Here is a 20,649-nt window from a genome sequence, read left to right on the forward strand (position 1 = left end):
GCGGGGCGAGGCGGCCCGGTGCCGCCTGCGTGTGCGTGCCCGAGCTGACGGCGACCGCAAGCAGAGGGCACACGGTCGCCTCACGGGCCACGAGTCAACCGCAGCCACCGCCTGTCAGCTACACTGATGCACTGCACGTAGTTTGGCACGTGGTACGCTACCGTCGAAAGGATAAGACACCGGCTTTTTCCAGATTCTGTAACTGCGACGCGTTCTGGCGTTCACACTTCACACTTCCTCTGGAAAATAAAATAAAAATAAATAAATAATCAAAGTCGAACGCAAACACAGTGAGGTAGTACGTTCCTCGTTCGATTGGAACGGCATGGAAATGGAGCCAAAACAAAGGCCATAGCGCAATCAAGCAGGAAATTCCCCCTCTGTAATACATGCAGAAGAAGTGAACAAGCTCCAAGCCCTCCTCGTACGTAGAGCAACCAAATCTCTTGGAGATCTCTTCCATTCTTTTGTTGGTCTCGGAGCGAGGATCATCCCCACTAAGACCAACTCCAGCAGACTCTCTCTCCGTATCCCTAAAACGCGCGGCCAACAGTTTCTCTCTCCTCTTCGTATCCGTCTCCGTTTCCAGCAGACTCCGTATTTGCACTCCGCATGCAGTCTATGACACCTGGGGCCCGCGAGCAGCCGCGCGCGCATGCAGAGAGCTGCGGAGAGGAGAGAGAAAGCGTGGAAATGGGGAGTGCAGGTACACGGCGTCTATTTTGCGGAGACGGATGCGGAGCCTGCTGGAGAGCGCAATAGTGCCTCAGACCGTGCAAAATGCGGATGCGGAGTGGGATGGGGAGTGTTGCTGGAGTTGGTCTAACTGATCAACGACATCTGTATCCAGCAGCGCATTTCGTTGCAGACAAAAGGACGCTGATCAATTCTCTGTTCTTTTTTATTTTTTGACAAAGAAGGAATAGTCTTTATTCCAGCCTCATTAGCTGTGCAGTGCTTGTGCACTACACCACATGAGACATGACAATTGGCTACTGTAGCCAGCTTAGCTGAAGAAGCAACTCTGAATAATGCAGTTTGCAGCGTGGGAGCGAGTTCAGTTTAGCTGAACGATGAGTAAGTAACAGGACGCAAGTTTCTGGCAGTTGAAATGGGGGAAACAATCTATTATGTGTCTTTAAATATATTACGATATAGCCATATAGGAGAACCTAATTGCTTCAATTTTGAACTAACTAGATTGCCCGTAATGCCATGTATTAGAAGCTTGAACCAGTTAGCTTTTCCTCGACGTAATATATTTTAACAATCAAGGCAGTAACAGCGTAAATGATTTTTTAACAATATATTTGAAAGCAGAGGCAGTAACAAGATAACTGGATGTTAGCAAAGTCTCAAGAGTATTTGTCAAAAATAGAAATAAAAATCCGATCACTGTCTTCAACGATGCAGAATCTCGTCTCCTTGATGACCTCAACAAGTCACCACCGAACACCTTCGTGCAGCCAGCAGCCATGCAAGCCAAAGCTGCTCTGGATGTCACTGCGTCAAGCATTTGACTCTGAAACCAGACAGTCACGTTAGTCTACGTCTTGGGCAGCTGTAACTCGCCCGTTTACTGCACTACTCAGACTAGTGAGCTAACCTGGCTGCAGTTGTCTGCCATGGTCTCAAGTGATGTACAGGCACTATACATGTGGCGGGTGAAACTCGAACGAGGCTGAGTGAAAGTCAAACCAAAAACTTCAAGCCATCATTTTCCTGCCCTTGTATGTGTCCAAAACATTCTGTCCATCCACTGTAACCAGCCTGGAGATCTTACATATGATGAAATTCAGTGCTGCCAGTTCTTCTTCTTCCTCCTCTTCTTCTTTTGGCAAGGGACCGGGTTTTGGAGGCATCCAATCCAGTCAGCTATTCCAGCTCTATCATGGCTGCACTGCGGCAAACGGACACCACCAGAGATGGTGCAACGAAGAGACTTTCAAAGACAAGAGCAGGAATTAGACGGCTGACCAACTATGTGCTGTTCACAATATGTTTTTCATCAGAAGCTTAGGATAGTGTAGTTTGGACACACATGGAACTGAAGGAGACGGGACATGTTTGTCTGCCCACCGTCACAGATTGATACCTGGGTGGTGATACAGTTACTTCTATTCCATGGAAGCATGATACTGAATATCTCCAGTTGGTTCTATCTGTTTCCTATTTGCACAGACTGGGAGATCAAGAATAGCAAGGTCTTCCAGTTGGTTCTGTTGGGTGTGTCCTCTACAGCTGGTCATCAGTGACCGGATTGGGCTAAACCCAACTATCTATCTCTTTAAATGGGCCCTTGATTGGGAGGGCCACACACTAACCTCGGCTGGAGACCCTAGGCACACGACGCTATAAATATAGGACTAAGGGGTCGCAGGAAAAACTAACGCTAGTACCTCGCCCCAAAACCCTAGTCCCCAGAGGCCCCATCGCCTAGGCGTCGGAGTGTCTGGAAACGCGACAACCTACAACGGCTCGGATCTCGATGCCTGCTGCTTCTCTGCAGGGCGACGATATGAAGATAACAACAGCAACAATAAGGTGTGTTTTCCCAATTCCTCTCAATAGATCAGATCTACTCGTTATCAAAATTTTACTTCCAGTTACGGATTTGTTTTCTAAGGACTTAGGAATCGATCCTAGACAGTATAGATTCTAACAGGTTCTACCTCCAGATGGTTCAGTTTCATCCTTATGAATTGCAGGGCCCAGCACCTAATTGAGTGTCTTCAACAAAACTTTCATCCCCTTTTTTTCTTCCCCAACTAACATCTGTGTTCACGCCACAAATGCAGTCTATTGGGAAAATAAAGAACCTCAACTTTTCACTGGGGTCATAAATGAGCACTACAAACTTGATGTTTTTCTTGCATTGATTTGCAATTGAAAACGAGCCTCTCAGTAAAGAATGTTCAAATCCACTGGTTTGTAACGGGCTGGGCCTGATCTGACTACAGTATGAAGGGTCTGACTACAGTATCAAGTCTTTTAGCACTCATGAGGTTCTGAGTTTAGGTTGGGGTTAAAAAAAATCTCTTGTCTATCTCACACCAAAGGTCCATGGTTCCGTCATGGTCATTCTCACGTTGCCTACGGTGCCGTTATGTATGGGTAGAGCAGGAGTTCGTCGATTTTCTCGACTTGTATGAGGTCTTATTAATGCAATACTTAGATGTTGTCTTATCCCCGCAGGTTTTTTACATTATTAAGTCTTTTGGCATTTAGCAAGGGTAGGTTTTCTATATCTAAAAATCCAAAGCAGGCAGGGCAGGTTGAAACATCCAGAGATCTTGTTAAGGGCTTGTTCGGTTAGGTGTGGATTGAGGGGATTAAATCAACTCCTATTCAGAATAGGAGTTGATTTAATCCCCTCAATCCACACCTAACCGAACAAGCCCTAAGTGGGAAAATCTCTGTTTCAAAGGTGTCTAGGTGCTCAGAGGTACCCAGCTGGCCAGCTCACCTTGAGGGTCTGGATACACTTTGTCACCTTTGGAACCATGGGTTGAATCATTCCAGGATTTGCATTATTTCATAAAGAAGAGCTAAAAAAAAGAAGGGAAACACCTGAAACATGTAACACTCAGATATAATTCTACCCTTTTCTATAAACATGTACTTACCTGTTTCTCCAGCATAGCTGGGAAGTGGTGACGAGCATTGCTAGTATTTTCTTTTGGTTCAATCTAGTGATAAATCATGGAGTTCAGTAAGGTGTAGTTTCTCTATTTCAATGACCATTTCAGCACCTAACCAATGATTATTATTTTTTCAAAATATAATCAGAATATTCAGAATAGACTTCAAATGTGCAAAAGAGATATTCCCCTGTACTTTGCAACAGTTTGGTTGAATGCCTGATTTATTCAGTAAATACTTTACCACTAAGAGTCTAAGATGCAAAGCAAAACTTTTAATCATATTACAACCTAGAATCCCAGACAGAGTTCCATTTTATCTTCTTCTGTCAAAATCTAGAGGGCAGTGAAAAATGGGTTTATCATTGACTAAAGAAGTGTCAAGGTGAAGCAGTGTAGCCAAGTAGATAATCACACAATCCACGAACGACCAGAGGGAGAGACATGCCTCTGATTTCAAACTAAAGAAGAGTACCTCCGCTTGGAATCTGGGGCTTGTTACAAGGTTTCTTGCCCCCATAGTTCCTCGTATTCATCATGCTATTGTTGCCCCACAAGAACAAACTTCTTGACTTTTGGATTGTCCATATACAAGCACAAGGTCCTAAATGATATTAATAGAAGGGTATTACGAAAGGGCCTCTAGCTAAGTTGGTTAGGCCACCAAAGCATAGGTCTAAGGCTTACCCCAGTTGCGGTCGTTTTCACATGGGCTACGATGTCACTTTGTATGGGTGGGATAGGGGTTCAAAGGTTTTCTCGACCTGTGTGAGAAGGTATTCTTTACAATGTGTGAGAAGGTCTTCTTTACAATGTCCCGGGGCTGTCTTACCACCGCAGGTCGGGGTTTTTTTAATTGAAGGGTATCTTTCTTTTGGTCCATCATTCATTGGATTGGACTGACAGCATTTAAAGAAATAAAGTTTCCAAACTTAATCATATATGTGTACTAAGTAGTAATATGTGGCCTGAAAAGCGCAAATGACTAAACTAAAAATGACTAACATGATACTATCCAGATAATCCCACCGTTATGCCACACAAGAACAAGCTATTCATCTAAAAATTGATCTCCACATCCTATGGTTACAGCTTCACTAGAATTCATTGAAGAATCAGGATGTAGAGGGATTACATTAAGTTAAAAGGAACAACATAAGACAAGTATCCATAAATCAGACCAATCTGCTCCACTCCTCTATCACACCAATGTACACAAATTGACACATCTAGTAAATGTAGAACAACTGAAAATGAACACCTTATTATTTATTGCAGTAAATTGCTCCTAACAAACACAGAATCACTCGTGTGACATATTTCAACTTAGTTCTTATAGCCCACCAAATGAAGAGTTTACAAGTACTAGAGCAGACATGTTTTACAGGCGTGACTAAAATTAACAAACACAGGTGTGCATGACAACCAGATGTCCAGACTCCCATATAATTTTTTCAGTCACTTCTACCTGAGGGCTACTGGCCAGTGCAAATGGCACGGGTCAGTCGAGGAATCCAGTCTTCCGCCAGACAGCATTGCGTACCTGGCGGAGATCCCGCCCCTTCAGTGTGCGCCCGGCTCCCTCCAGCATTGAGAACGTCGTCATCGGCGACTCCCGAGCCCGCGCGCGCGCTAACATCTCGTGTGGCGGTAGCATCTCCTCGTATTCATCCTCCGCTTCCCCCATCACCATCACCACGGGCGGCTTCCGCAGCCGCGCCGCAGGAACGTTGACCGGCAATGATTGCGGCACATACGGCGCCGGTGCCGGCGCCGGGCGGGGAACGGCAGGGATCATGCGGGGAGGGGCCGCAGCCGGGGAAGCGGGGGACGAGGACGTGGATGAAGAGGACTGAGGCGGCGAGCGGCGGCGCTCGGGGAGGGCGTCCAGGATGCCCTCCGGCGGGCGGCGTAGGCGTGGAACAGGGCTAGGGTTTGCATGGCGGACGGAGGACAGGATGAGTGGGCGGCGCAACGGCTGCGGCGGCTCGGGCGAGCCGGATCCTGCGGAGAAGAGGTCGTCCTCGTCAAGCTCGAAGGCCGTAGAGGCCGACTGTTCTCCGGCAGCTGCGGAGCGGGCGAAGGAGCCAAGGAAGCGCTCGGAGCTGACGGAGTTCCTGTGTCGCATGCGATCCATGGTTGAGCTAGCGCGTGCCGTCGCGTGTGCCAGTGTGAGTGTGGGACTGTGAGGGTGGGGGAGATGTCACGTCACTGGTGAGAGGTGACGAGACGGCGACGAGCGCGCAGGTGATCAACGAAATGGGAGGCGTGCCGATGCAGATTTGGGGTCCACGAGTCTGTGGTGGAGGTGGAGCCAGCCCTTTGGAGAAGACGATGCCATAGTTTTGAGATTCGTGCGCCGTTTCGACGGGTCAGATTCTGGATCGACCACTCTTGGGCCCAGTCCTGAACGCGGGCTCGGATCAAGTCGGGACTCGAGCCCGTAATCCCGTAGCTTAACAAACAATCTTCTAAACAAAAATACCCACGGAAAATCCAATCAGGGAAAAAATCCATTTCCCTTTCTTCTGAAGTCGTCCTCTTCTTCCCGTCGCTTCGCCGTGCCGCACCTGCGAGGAGAGGAGACTTCGCCGCGAAGCTCACCATGATCTCGCCGGTAACCACTATACCCGCTCCTTCGCATCATACCTTCTGCTGCGCTTCTGACCATTGGTTCGGTCGGCTGGAATTTGGAGCTGAATCTGTCTATGGGGCTCTCGCAGGAGAGGAGCTCGTCACAGAGCCAGCGGTCGGCGGCGGCGGGGGCGCCGTTCCTGTCGATCTCCGTCACGGATCCCGTAAAGATGGGTACCGGCGTGCAGTCCTACATCTCCTACCGCGTCATCACCAAGGTAACAATTGTTTGGCCTCGGTACCATACCACTCGTGACTCGTGAATCGCTCCTGGTTTAGTGGTTGTTTTTTGTAACATGGTGCTCACAGACTATATGCTTTGCTTGCACCCATGCGTGCTTGCTCTGATTTTAGAGCTTTTTTTTGTTTGCACAGTGTGTGTGTGTGTGTGTGGAGGTATAAAAGCAGGATCAGTGGGACTCTGATTTTGGATCACGGCCTCCTAATATAGATCTGGAACTAATATCGGATGTAATCCAGTAGTAATTGGAACTCATTGGTTTACAAAACTCATGTGTCGTTCTAGATTTGATAGAGCATTAATCAGTAGAGCTATCAGCAATGTATTTGCTGGGAAAAGAAAACAGTGGGAAATCAAGTCGTGTTTCTGAAACATTTAAGTTGAGGGGCAATGAAGAGGAGTTGTCGCACTAGTTCTATGGAGGAAGGTGGTGTTATGACTAGACAGGTGGTTGTGTGTTGAGTTTGTGAAAATTGTATGTTTAAGTTTTGAATTAGAAACCAAAACTGTATCAATTATACGAAAGATTCTATCTAGGCAACTTACAATAGGAATGGCATGATAACTTTTATGTCTAATAGCCAGTGACTATGCACTTTTCTTGTACCGAGATATGGAACTTGTTCACCTTCAACACTTGTTGATTTGCTAATCTAGTAACATTTGTTTCTGCAGACCAACCTCCCTGAATTTGAGGGACCAGAGAAAATTGTTATTCGGCGCTATAGTGATTTTGAATGGTTGCATGATCGGCTTGCTGAGAGGTACAAAGGCATTTTTATACCCCCTCTTCCGGAGAAGAATGCTGTTGGTAAGATCCCAAATTATGGTTTTCGTATCAACGTTTTTCATTTAATCTCTTGAGGACAGAAAACATCTGGAATTCTGAATAGTTGTATCGATAATGCATCTTTTTTAATCTATTTCTATTCTTTTTCTTCAGAGAAATTCCGGTTTAGCAAGGAGTTCATTGAATTGCGGCGTCAAGCTCTGGATTTATTCGTTAACAGGATAGCTTCACACCCTGAACTCAAGCAAAGTGATGTCTTGAGGACATTTTTGCAAGCAGATGAAGAGGTAAAACATTTCATTGCACGGCAGCAGACTGATGTGTTTTTTTCTTGTTACGCATTACTTTGATTCTTATTGACTCAAAACTTCATTGGATAGGTTCATCAGAAATCGCTATTTAATTAGTTTATAAGTTTTTTTGCATAAACTCATGCTTCGTGAAATCTGAGTAGCGATTACGTTTGAGAAATGTGAATTGAAGTCTTTTGACGTTTTCTTCCAATGAAATTCTTTTGGCATGATATGCATAGATGTCCTTAGGATATTTGCCAATAGACATAACATAGATGTCCTTAGGATAGCTGCCTTATGTCTAGGGGTCATTTGACCTGATTTCTCACTGAAATTTCCATCACAAACATAAATAATAAGTCAGATATATCGGCTGTGAAGATTTAATAGTTAGATTATGTTATATGAATTCAACTGCTGACTTTGCAATGGTCATTTGCAACCTTCTACCTCATCGGCTTGGTGCTCTCTTGATTATTGTCTTATAACTTTTTATATCAGGACTTCATGTGTTGCTTATCTCATTCTTTTGACTGAATAATTCATTTTGTTGGTTTTGATGGCATTCCTTCTGCTCATGTTTCTTTTTCCAATGCTTTTGAACCAGATAATGGATAGGGCAAGATCTTATGAGACTGGTATTTTTAAGAAACCGGCAGATTTCATACAGATGTTTAAGGTATTGTCTTCTGTAATCCGTATGTCCAGTGAGACATCCTTGTTACTTCCTGAACATTGTTCTTAGTTCTTACTGGATTATAACAAGCATTATGCTGTATAACTCCCCTCTGTTCGTCTCACTATTGATATCCATTTGCAAGTTAACAGACGTGGTATCATTTTTTAGGATGTGCAGTCAAAAGTCAGTGATGTTGTTCTGGGAAAAGAAAAGCCTGTGGAGGAATCTACTCCTGAATATGAGAAGCTTAAAAATTACATATTTGAGCTAGAAAATCATTTAGCAGAGGCCCAAAAACAAGCATACCGTCTTGTGAAAAGACACAGAGGTATATCAGTTGGCCGTTTGAAAAATGGTCCTTCGTTACTTCTGAATTTCTTCATGTTAAAATACCTTGCAACTTTGCAATTTCTTTTTCATTGTGAAATTGTTTTGAAAAATCCATAAAATGCAATTTCAGAAAACAAATGTTTGAAGTTTATTTCAAATAAATAAATAATCTGGCCTAAACATCATGTGGAATTCGAACCCAAAGACCATCAATAAGACCCTCATTTTTTTTCTTGGTTGTTTAAATGGATAGCAAGATGAGTTACACAGTCCTAATTTTGATTCATTAGAACTTGGTCAATCTTTGGCGGACTTTGGAAAGGCGATTAAGCATTTAGGTGCTTGTGAAGGAGATTTGATGGAAAAGGTGTTTTCTGAAGTTGGTTCGAAGTCAGAGATGTTGTCAATAAAGCTGCAAAGAGAGGTAATCATGATATCCTCTTACATAGTACTACTTGGTACTGGATATCTTATGGAACAGTTTATATTGATGTTTCTATGACCTCATGATGTTGAGACGCTTCTACTGTAGGCAGACAACCTTCTCTTTAACTTTGAAGAACCCTTGAAAGATTATGTGCGTGCTGTACAATCTATAAAAGTGAGCATTTCCCTCTCTGTCTCTATTGTATCATATTATTTGTTGTAATGTCAGAAATTTTAACTAATTTGGGTTTCATTACAGGCCACTATGCTTGATCGAGCCAATGCTTTCAGGCAGCACTTCGATTTGGATCAGGAGAGGAAGTATAAAGAGCTTAATCTGTACGTATTGCAAAATCCATTTTCTTTTTTTGTTCTGTCCAGTCCAGAATAATGTTAAGTGATCAGGAAAATAGGAATCACTGTGTTTGCAATACCAAATTCAGAGCCCTCAACCAACTAGGACTCCCTGATTTGTTAGTAACATGGTTGTTACATACTGCAACTTTCTAATGTTGTTCTCACTGCAGTGAAAAATTGAAGTTCATGAACCCTGAAAAGTATGCCGAAGCAGAATCTGAGTTTCGAGAGGCAAGTTTGCTGTAACTTCTCATTGAGAATTCTTAATGTAATCTTGTCGACGAGGTTTACATAAGTTTTTGTTCATTGATGTCTTGCTCCTTACAGTTGAAAGCAGACAGTGAGGAGGCTACTAAGAAGTTTGAACACATAGTTAGACTAATGAATGAAGAGCTTGCTCGTTTCCAGGAGCAAAAGACAGCTGATATTGGACTCGCATTCCATGAATTTGCCAAGGGTCAGGCTAAGCTAGCTAAAGACATTGCGGATGCATGGCGCAGCGTCCTCCCAAAGCTCGAAGCTTGTTCCACATCATAAATGTGATTTGTGTTTCCTCATGATGTTTGGGAATGGGATAGGGGGTTGGCAGCTGGTGAGTTTAGGCTGTTTTTTCCCAGCCTGTTTTGACACTGATTACTGTATACTTGAACTGCGGTTTGGAAATGCTCCAGCTGTTAGGTTCAGTTGACGTCATTTCTTGCTGTTTGAGCTTTTAACCGTCTTCTTTTCTTAGATCAACTGAAATAGCTACTGGAATCTCGTGATATTGATAATCAATGATGTACCATGATGCTACTTCCTGGAACTTCTTTAGCTTGATTTTTTTTCCTGAAGTGTTCAAGCGAGAAATAGATAGCAGGATTTAGAGGGCTCTTAAGTCTTAAAGCATCTATATAAGAGAGGCTCTAAACGTGACCCTATTTTAAATATAGGGTTTAGAAACATAAAACACTTTTTCAAGAGCGGCTCTATTTTAAAATTTCATAAAAAATTATAGGGCTCGGTCTTTCGAGTTCTAAATATAGTACTCCATATACTGGAGCTCTATCATCATTTCCTTTCGATCTTCAACCATTTATTTCTTAATAATATGATTTATTTTCTAAATAGTATTATATAAGGTTTAACTGTTAGAGTAAAAAATTCTTTTGACATCCTAAATAATTTAAATATGGTCTTGTTTCAAATTTTAGGACTCTATTTTAGAATTTATTGTTGAAGATGCTCTCAGTAGTTATAGAGATGCAGCCCTTAATCATGTGCCGTTTACAGAGAGGCTTCTCATGATCCTGGGACCTGGGCTCCCCAGGTGGCTCCTCCATAGAGAAACCAGACAACCGATGTAAACCAGCGTCTCCGTCGCGCCATTTCTACCGCGATGAACCCCAGCTTGATCCGCCTCAAACTTTATCCACCTATCCGGATCCGGATGAACAAATCATATCAGTAGCTCGCTATTTTTTTCCCTACCTTGAGAGGCACCGGAAGTGGCAGGTTTGGCTAGGGATGAAAACGGTCGAAAACGATCGAAAAAACACCGATATTGGTTTTGGTTTTGTTTTATAACAACGGTACGAAAACGAAAACGAAAATATTACGGTCGGTATACGGTATCGAAATTACCGGTCATTCGAAAACGAAAAATTCGAAACGAAGATATGTCGAAAACGATCGATATGATAAACTTGAGTCGGTAATTGACAAAAACAAACAACAAACTGAATGACTTAATCCGAACATTAATATATATTAAGTTCATAGCATCAACATAAACACATAGTGACATTATTTGAGTGAGAAATTATATCTACACTCATGTCACATACAAGCATACTGATAATTTGACGCTATAGCATAGATCACATGCAAACAACAAATGTGAAATATGTACAAATAGCTGCCAGGAATAATAGGCATTTGGTTTATCCAAAAGTGAAACATATACCTATCACTCTCTCCAAGTCTCTAGTGAGAAGTGACCACAAATCCAAAAGACCAGACAAACCTCTCTCTAAGTCTCTAGTGAGCAGTGACTACAAACCTAAAAGATGATTAACAGGTGCAGTGCAGCAGTGGTGCTTACGGCTTGCCTGGCTGCCTGCTATACTGCTGCTTGGGCGCTTGGCTGCTAGCTGGAAGCTGCTTGCAACACGCCAGGAGCCAGCCGCTGCCCGCCGAGGCGCCGACCAGGGAGGCAGGAATCAGGGACGGCGGAAGGGCCGCTGGATGCAGGATGCTCACCGGTCACCGCTGCCCAGTTTTATGTGCGTTCAGGCCTCCGTATGTTGGGCTTGGGCTGTGCCTGACATTAGACCGCTGGATGCAGGATGCTGGAAGACAGGAATTGAGAGCACCTAGAGGGGGTGAATAGGTGATCCTTTGAAACTTAAACTTATAGCTACAAAAACTTGTTAAGTGTTAGCACAATAATCGCCAAGTGGCTAGAGAGGAGTCTCAACAAAACACAATACCACAAAGAGATCAAACACAGAGATGACACAGTGGTTTATCCCGTGGTTCGGCCAAGACCAACGCTTGCCTACTCCACGTTGTGGCGTCCCAACGGACGAGGGTTGCAATCAACCCCTCTCAAGCGGTCCAAAGACCAACTTGAATACCACGGTGTTTTGCTTTGCCTTTCAATATCCCGTTTGCGAGGAATCTCCACAACTTGGAGCCTCTCGCCCTTACACTTGAGATTCACAAAGAAATACGGAGTAAGGGAGGAACCAGCAACGCACACAAGACTCAAAATCAGAGCAACAGCACGCACACAAGTCGTAACAAGAGCTCGCAACACAACTCAATGAGTTCACAACTCAACAAGAGCTCTAGATGCTATCACAATGAACCAAATACGCGGAATCGATGTCTTGGTGCTTAGGAATGTTGTAGGAATGCTTGGTGTACTCCTCCATGCGCCTAGGGGTCCCTTTTATAGCCCCAAGGCAGCTAGGAGCCGTTGAGACCAAATCTGGAAGGTCATTCTTGCCTTCTGTCGTTTGGCGCACCGGACAGTCCGGTGCACACCGGACAGTGTCCGGTGCCCGATTTCCTTCCTTAAACGGCGCAGCCGACCGTTGGCCGCCAGAGAGCCGTTGGCGCACCGGACATGTCCGGTGCACACCGGACAGTCCGGTGCCCCCTTCTGACCGTTGGCCCGGCCACGTGTCGCGCGCAGATTCTGCGGCCGACCGTTGGCCCGGCCGACCGTTGGCTCACCGGACAGTCCGGTGAATTTTAGCCGTACGCCGTCGGCGAATTCCCGAGAGCGGCCTCTTCACGCCGAGTCAGCCTGGCGCACCGGACACTGTCCGGTGCACCACCGGACAGTCCGGTGTGCCAGACCGAGCTGAGTCTTGGCTGTACACAGCCAAGTCTTTTGCACCTCTTTTCTTTTCTGTTTCTAACACTTTAGACAAGTATATTAGTACACAAAACCAATGTACTAAGGCTTAGAAACATACCTTTACTTGTGATTTGCACTTTGTTCATCCATGGGCATAGATTCACATTTAAGCACTTGTGTTTGCACTCAATCACCAAAATACTTAGAAATGGCCCAAGGGCACATTTCCCTTTCAATCTCCCCCTTTATGGTGATTTATGCCAACACAACATAAAGCAACTAGAACAAGTGCAAAATCACTTCAAATAAAACTCAAATTTATTTTGATTCAATTTTGGCATATATGGATCATCCTTTGCCACCACTTGGTTTGTTTTTGCAAATCAAACTCAAATCTCTATCTCTTAGTCAAACACACATGTTGAAGCATAAAGAGAGTCATTCCAAAAGAGATTGATCAAAAGATTTCAAAAACTCCCCCTTTTTTTCATAATCACTACTTCTCCCCACAAGAAGCCAACTTTTGACACAAAAGACATGAAAGAGTTTTGACAAACCAAAAGCTCTACTCTACTATTTTCAAATCTCTCAAGTGGTAGTTGATCCATTTATTGCTTTGGCCTTTATTTTCTCCCCCTTTGGCATCAAGCACCAAAACGGGATCAATCTTGGCCCTTTAACCCCATTGCCTCACCAAAATCTTCAATTAAGAGCAAATGGCAATAAGAGTTTATGAGATGGACTTGGAATAAGTTACCCTCTCATCGGAGTGCAGTGGAAGTCTTTCATGGTCCAAGTCCACCTTTTCCCTTTCAATTCTCCTTCGAGACTAAATCAAGCAAACTCAAGCATATGGTTAGTCTCAAAGGGTCAAGTTGTAACACATCTCCCCCTAAACATGTGCATCACTTTGCAACGGACTTGTGAGGTCCAGGGAGTGTTTGTACAACTTGAGCACCATTATTAAGCAACAAAATGCATAAGGAACATGATCAAGGGCATATACACATGTATGCTATAAATCAATCCAAGTTCCGCGAATCTAGGACATTTAGCTCACTACGCAGCCTGCAAAAGGTCTTCTCATCTAGAGGCTTGGTAAAGATATCGGCTAGCTGGTTCTCGGTGCTAACATGAAACACTTCGATATCTCCCTTTTGCTGGTGGTCTCTCAAAAAGTGATGTCGGATGTCTATGTGCTTTGTGCGGCTGTGTTCAACAGGATTTTCCGCCATGCGGATAGCACTCTCATTATCACATAGGAGTGGGACTTTGCTCAGATTGTAGCCAAAGTCCCTGAGGGTTTGCCTCATCCAAAGTAGTTGCGCGCAACACTGTCCTGCGGCAACATACTCGGCCTCAGCGGTGGATAGGGCAACGGAGGTTTGTTTCTTAGAATTCCATGACACCAGGGACCTTCCTAAGAATTGGCACGTCCCCGATGTACTTTTCCTATCGACCTTACATCCAGCATAGTCGGAGTCTGAGTATCCAACCAAGTCAAAGGTAGACCCCTTTGGATACCAGAGCCCGAAGCAAGGCGTAGCAACCAAATATCTAAGAATTCGCTTCACCGCCACTAAGTGACACTCATTAGGATCGGATTGAGATCTAGCACACATGCATACGCTAAGCATAATGTCCGGTCTACTAGCACATAAGTAAAGTAACGATCCTATCATTGACCGGTATGCTTTTTGATCAACGGACTTACCTCCTTTGTTGAGGTCGGTGTGTCCGTTGGTTCCCATCGGAGTCTTTGCGGGCTTGGCGTCCTTCATCCCAAACCGCTTTAGCAAGTCTTGCGTGTACTTCGTTTGAGAGATGAAGGTGCCATCCTTGAGTTGCTTCACTTGGAACCCAAGGAAGTAGTTCAACTCGCCCATCATTGACATCTCGAATTTCTGCGTCATCACCCTGCTAAACTCTTCACAAGACTTTTTATTAGTAGAGCCAAATATTATGTCATCGACATAAATTTGGCACACAAAAAGATCACTGTCACAAGTCTTAGTGAAAAGAGTTGGATCAGCTTTCCCAACCTTGAAAGCATTAGCAATTAAGAAATCTCTAAGGCATTCATACCATGCTCTTGGGGCTTGCTTAAGTCCATAGAGCGCCTTAGAGAGCTTACACACGTGGTCGGGGTACCGTTCATCCTCGAAGCCAGGGGGTTGCTCTACGTACACCTCCTCCTTGATTGGCCCGTTGAGGAAAGCGCTCTTCACATCCATTTGGAACAACCTGAAAGAATGGTGAGCGGCATATGCTAGCAAGATACGAATGGACTCTAGCCTAGCCACAGGAGCAAACGTCTCCTCAAAGTCCAAACCTGCGACTTGGGCATAACCTTTTGCCATAAGTCGAGCCTTGTTCCTCGTCACCACTCCGTGCTCGTCTTGTTTGTTGCGGAACACCCACTTGGTTCCCACAACATTTTGCTTAGGACGAGGCACCAGCGTCCAAACTTCATTTCTCTTGAAGTTGTTGAGCTCCTCTTGCATGGCCAACACCCAGTCCGGATCTAGCAAGGCCTCTTCTACCCTGAAAGGCTCAATAGAAGAGACAAAGGAGTAATGTTCACAAAAATTAACTAATCTAGACCGAGTAGTTACTCCCTTGTTAATATCACCCAGAATTTGGTCGACGGGATGATCCCTTTGAATCATCGCTCGAACTTGGGTTGGAGGTGCCGGTTGCGCTTCTTCCTCCATCATGTGATCTTCTTGTGCGCCCCCTTGATCACACGCCTCCTTTTGATGAACCTGTTCATCGTCTTGAGTTGGGGGATGTACCGTTGTTGAGGAAGAAGGTTGATCTCGTTCATTTTGTTCCTGTGGCCGCACTTCTCCAATCGCCATGGTTCGTATAGCGGCCGTCGGAACATCTTCTTCATCTACATCATCACAATCAACAACTTGCTCTCTTGGAGAGCCATTAGTCTCATCAAATACAACGTCGCTAGAGACTTCAACCAAACCCGATGATTTGTTGAAGACTCTATATGCCTTTGTATTTGAGTCATAACCTAACAAAAACCCTTCTACAGCTTTGGGAGCAAATTTAGAATTTCTATCCTTCTTCACTAGAATGTAGCACCTGCTCCCAAATACACGAAAGTACGATACATTGGGTTTGTTACCGGTTAGAAGCTCATACGACGTCTTCTTGAGGAGGCGATGAAGGTAGACCCTGTTGATGGCGTGGCAAGCCGTGTTCACGGCTTCCGACCAAAAACACTCGGGGGTCTTGAATTCTCCAAGCATCGTCCTCGCCATATCGATTAGCGTCCTGTTCTTCCTCTCTACCACACCGTTTTGCTGTGGTGTGTAGGGAGCGGAGAACTCGTGCTTGATCCCTTCCTCCTCACGGAACTCCTCCACTTGAAGGTTCTTGAACTCGGACCCGTTGTCGCTCCTTATCTTCTTCACTTTGAGCTCAAACTCATTTTGAGCTCTCCTGAGGAAGCGCTTGAGGGTCCCTTGGGTTTCAGACTTATCCTGCAAAAAGAACACCCAAGTGAAGCGGGAAAAGTCATCAACAATAACTAAACCATACTTACTTCCTCCTATGCTTAGATAGGCGACGGGTCCGAAGAGGTCCATATGTAGCAGCTCCAGGGGTCTTGATGTGGTCATCACATTCTTGCTGTGATGCACTCCTCCCACCTGTTTACCTGCCTGACAAGCTGCACAAGGTCTATCTTTTTCGAATTGCACGTTAGTCAAACCTATCACGTGTTCTCCCTTTAGAAGCTTGTGAAGGTTCTTCATCCCCACATGTGCTAAGCGGCGATGCCACAGCCAGCCCATGCTAGTCTTAGCTATTAAGCATGCATCTAGACCGGCCTCTTCTTTTGCAAAATCAACTAAATAAAGTTTGTCGTCTAATACACCCTTAAAAGCTAGTGAACCATCACTTCTTCTAAAGACAGACACATCTACATTTGTAAATAGACAGTTATATCCCATATTGCATAATTGACTAACCGATAGCAAATTGTAACCAAGAGACTCAACTAAAAACACATTTGAGATAGAGTGCTCGTTAGAAATTGCAATTTTACCTAACCCTTTTACCTTGCCTTGATTCCCATCACCGAATATAATTGAATCTTGGGAATCCTTATTCTTGACGTAGGAGGTGAACATCTTCTTCTCCCCCGTCATATGGTTTGTGCATCCGCTGTCGATAATCCAGCTTGAACCCCCGGATGCATAAACCTGCAAGGCAAATTTAGGCTTGGGTCTTAGGTACCCAACTCATGTTGGGTCCTACAAGGTTAGTGCAAATATCCTTAGGGACCCAAATGCAAGTTTTGTCTCCCTTGCATTTTGCCCCTAACTTCCTAGCAACTATTTTCCTATCCTTTCTACAAATAGCAAAGGAAGCATTTAAAGCATAATAAATTGTAGAGGGTTCATTCATTACTTTCCTAGGAACATTAACAACATTTCTCCTAGGCATATTATGAACAACATTTCTCCTATCAACATTTCTATCATGCACATAAGAAGAACTAGAAGCAACCATGTCATGAGAATCAAAAGCATCATATGCGTTACATCTCCTATAAGCATTTCTAGATTGTCTCCTATCATGGTACATAAAGGCATGGTTCTTTTGCACACTACTAGCCATAGGGGCCTTCCCTTTCTCCTTGGCGGAGATGGGAGCCTTATGGCTTGTCAAGTTCTTGGCTTCCTTCTTGTAGCCAAGTCCATCCTTAATTGAGGGGTGTCTACCAATTGTGTAGGCATCCCTTGCAAATTTTAGCTTATCAAAATTACTCTTGCTAGTCTTAAGTTGAGCATTAAGACTAGCCAATTCATCATTAAGTTTGGAAATTGAAACCAGGTGTTCACTACAAGCATCAATGTCAAAATCTTTACACCTAGTACAAATTACAACATGTTCTACACAAGAATTGGATTTATTTGTTACTTCTAATTTAGCATTTAAATCATTGTTGACACCTTTTAAAGTAGAAATGGTTTCATGACAAGTAGATAGTTCAAAAGAAAGCATTTCATTTCTTTTAACTTCTAGAGCATGAGATCTTTGAGCTTCTACAAATTTATCATGCTCTTCATACAATAAATCTTCTTGTTTCTCTAAGAGTTTATCCTTCTCATTCAATGCATCAATCAATTCATTGATTTTATCAATTTTATATCTATCCAATCCCTTGAACAAGCTAGAGTAGTCTATTTCCTCATCACTAGATTCATCATCACTAGAGGAATCATAAGTAGTACTGTCTCGAGTACATACCTTCTTCTCCTTTGCCATGAGGCATGTGTGACGCTCGTTTGGGAAGAGGGATGACTTGTTGAAGGCGGTGGCAGCGAGTCCTTCATTGTCAGAGTCGGAGGTGGAGCAATCCGAGTCCCATTCCTTTCCTAGATGTGCCTCGCCCTTGGCCTTCTTGTAATTTTTCTTCTTTTCCCTCTTGCTCCCGTGTTCCTGGTCACTTTCATTATCGGGACAGTTAGCAATAAAATGACCAATCTTACCGCATTTGAAGCATGAGCGCTTCCCCTTTGTCTTGGTCTTGCTTGGCTGTCCCTTGTGACCCTTTAGCACCGTTTTGAAGCGTTTGATGATGAGAGCCATCTCTTCATCATTAAGTCCGGCCGCCTCAATTTGTGCCACCTTGCTAGGTAGCGCCTCCTTGCTTCTTGTTGCTTTGAGAGCAAGAGGTTGCGGCTCGTTGATCGGTCCATTCAAGGCGTCGTCCACGTACCTTGCTTCCTTAATCATCATTCGCCCGCTGACGAATTTTCCTAGGACTTCTTCGGGCGACATTTTGGTGTACCTGGGATTCTCACGAATATTATTCACCAAATGAGGATCAAGAATGGTAAAGGACCTTAGTAATAGTCGGACGACGTCATGGTCCGTCCATCGCGTGCTTCCATAGCTCCTTATTTTGTTGATAAGGGTCTTGAGTCGGTTGTATGTTTGGGTTGGCTCCTCGCCCCTTATCATCGCAAACCTTCCAAGTTCGCCCTCCACCAACTCCATTTTAGTGAGCATGGTGATGTCGTTCCCCTCGTGAGAAATCTTGAGGGTGTCCCATATCTGCTTGGCATTGTCCAAGCCGCTCACCTTGTTGTACTCGTCCCTGCACAAAGAGGCTAGCAACACAGTAGTGGCTTGTGCATTTTTATGAATCTGTTCATTAATAAACATAGGGCTATCCGAGCTATCAAATTTCATTCCATTCTCTACAATCTCCCATATGCTTGGATGGAGAGAGAATAAATGACTACGCATTTTGTGACTCTAAAATCCGTAGTCCTCCCCATCAAAGTGTGGAGGTTTGCCAAGAGGAATGGAAAGCAAATGCGAATTCAAACTATGTGGAATACGAGAATAATCAAATGAAAAGTTCGAATTGACCGTCTTCCTGTAGTCGTTGTCATCGTCCTTTTGGGAAGAAGAGGATTCGTCGTTGTCGTAGTAGACGATCTCCTTGATGCGCCTTGTCTTCTTCTTCTTCCCATCTTTGCGCTTGTGGCTTGAGCCCAAGTCGGTAGACTTGTCATTCTTCGGCTCGTTGAAGATAGACTCCTTCTCGTTGTTGTCGACCACCATCCCCTTTCCCTTAGGATCCATCTCTTCAGGCGATTAGTCCCTTCTTGAAGAGAATGGCTCCGATACCAATTGAGAGCACCTAGAGGGGGGGTGAATAGGTGATCCTGTGAAACTTAAACTTATAGCCACAAAAACTTGTTAAGTGTTAGCACAATAATCGCCAAGTGGCTAGAGAGGAGTCTCAACAAAACACAATACCACAAGAGATCAAACACAGAGATGACACAATGGTTTATCCCGTGGTTCGGCCAAGACCAACGCTCGCCTACTCCACGTTGTGGCGTCCCAACGGACGAGGGTTGCAATCAACCCCTCTCAAGCGGTCCAAAGACCAACTTGAATACCACGGTGTTTTGCTTTGCCTTTCAATATCCCGTTTGCGAGGAATCTCCACAACTTGGAGCCTCTCGCCCTTACACTTGAGATTCACAAAGAAATACGGAGTAAGGGAGGAACCAGCAACGCACACAAGACTCAAAATCAGAGCAACAGCACGCACACAAGTCGTAACAAGAGCTTGCAACACAACTCAATGAGTTCACAACTCAACAAGAGCTCTAGATGCTATCACAATGAACCAAATGCGCGGAATCGATGTCTTGGTGCTTAGGAATGTTGTAGGAATGCTTGGTGTACTCCTCCATGCGCCTAGGGGTCCCTTTTATAGCCCCAAGGCAGCTAGGAGCCGTTGAGACCAAATCTGGAAGGCCATTCTTGCCTTCTGTCGTTTGGCGCACCGGACAGTCCGGTGCACACCGGACAGTGTCCGGTGCCCGATTTCCTTCCTTAAACGGCGCAGCCGACCGTTGGCCGCCAGAGAGCCGTTGGCGCACCGGACATGTCCGGTGCACACCGGACAGTCCGGTGCCCCCTTCTGACCGTTGGCCCGGCCACGTGTCGCGCGCAGATTCCGCGGCCGACCGTTGGCCCGGCCGACCGTTGGCTCACCGGACAGTCCGGTGCACACCGGACAGTCCGGTGAATTTTAGCCGTACGCCGTCGGCGAATTCCCGAGAGCGGCCTCTTCACGCCGAGTCAGCCTGGCGCACCGGACACTGTCCGGTGCACCACCGGACAGTCCGGTGTGCCAGACCGAGCTGAGTCTTGGTTGTACACAGCCAAGTCTTTTGCACCTCTTTTCTTTTCTGTTTCTAACACTTTAGACAAGTATATTAGTACACAAAACCAATGTACTAAGGCTTAGAAACATACCTTTACTTGTGATTTGCACTTTGTTCATCCATGGGCATAGATTCATATTTAAGCACTTGTGTTTGCACTCAATCAGCAAAATACTTAGAAATGGCCC

General features: G+C 44.7%; 2 protein-coding genes and 1 long non-coding RNA gene across 4 annotated transcripts; 1 reads left to right on the forward strand and 2 right to left on the reverse strand.

The window, feature by feature from the left end:
* Positions 1-1,279: 1,279 nt before the first annotated feature.
* Positions 1,280-2,886, reverse strand: LOC118476728 (uncharacterized). Its single transcript, XR_004857307.1, has 2 exons — positions 1,607-2,886; positions 1,280-1,522 (listed from the first exon to the last, which is right to left on the reverse strand). It is a non-coding gene; the product is annotated as an uncharacterized lncRNA (long non-coding RNA).
* Positions 2,887-4,880: 1,994 nt separating this feature from the next.
* Positions 4,881-5,857, reverse strand: LOC100276582 (senescence regulator). Its single transcript, NM_001150336.2, has one exon. The coding sequence runs from the start codon at positions 5,776-5,778 to the stop codon at positions 5,143-5,145; it is 636 nt and encodes a 211-aa protein (NP_001143808.1). The 5' UTR covers positions 5,779-5,857; the 3' UTR covers positions 4,881-5,142.
* Positions 5,858-6,071: 214 nt separating this feature from the next.
* On the forward strand, positions 6,072-10,196 carry LOC103650974 (sorting nexin 1-like). Of its 2 annotated transcripts, none has more exons than XM_035966068.1 (11): positions 6,072-6,258; positions 6,365-6,493; positions 7,192-7,327; positions 7,460-7,593; positions 8,207-8,278; positions 8,456-8,606; positions 8,899-9,032; positions 9,141-9,209; positions 9,294-9,373; positions 9,562-9,622; positions 9,719-10,196. In XM_035966068.1, the coding sequence occupies exons 1-11, from the start codon at positions 6,247-6,249 to the stop codon at positions 9,926-9,928; spliced, it is 1,188 nt and encodes a 395-aa protein (XP_035821961.1). In that variant the 5' UTR covers positions 6,072-6,246; the 3' UTR covers positions 9,929-10,196. The 2 variants fall into 2 exon arrangements, with proteins under 2 accessions (XP_035821961.1, NP_001288493.1); NM_001301564.1 differs by having other exon boundaries at positions 6,156-6,258; positions 8,447-8,606; positions 9,719-10,194.
* Positions 10,197-20,649: the final 10,453 nt, after the last annotated feature.

This window comes from Zea mays, chromosome 3 (genome assembly GCF_902167145.1).
Source record: "Zea mays cultivar B73 chromosome 3, Zm-B73-REFERENCE-NAM-5.0, whole genome shotgun sequence".
NCBI lineage: Eukaryota > Viridiplantae > Streptophyta > Magnoliopsida > Poales > Poaceae > Zea > Zea mays.

Coding starts and splice junctions, on each gene's coding strand:
- LOC100276582 (NM_001150336.2), bottom strand. CDS start 5,778: ATGGATCGCATGCGACACAGGAACTCCGTCAGCTCCGAGCGCTTCCTT.
- LOC103650974 (NM_001301564.1), top strand. Junction 6,494..7,191: donor CCTACCGCGTCATCACCAAG/GTAACAATTGTT, acceptor TTGTTTCTGCAG/ACCAACCTCCCTGAATTTGA. Junction 7,594..8,206: donor TTTTGCAAGCAGATGAAGAG/GTAAAACATTTC, acceptor CTTTTGAACCAG/ATAATGGATAGGGCAAGATC.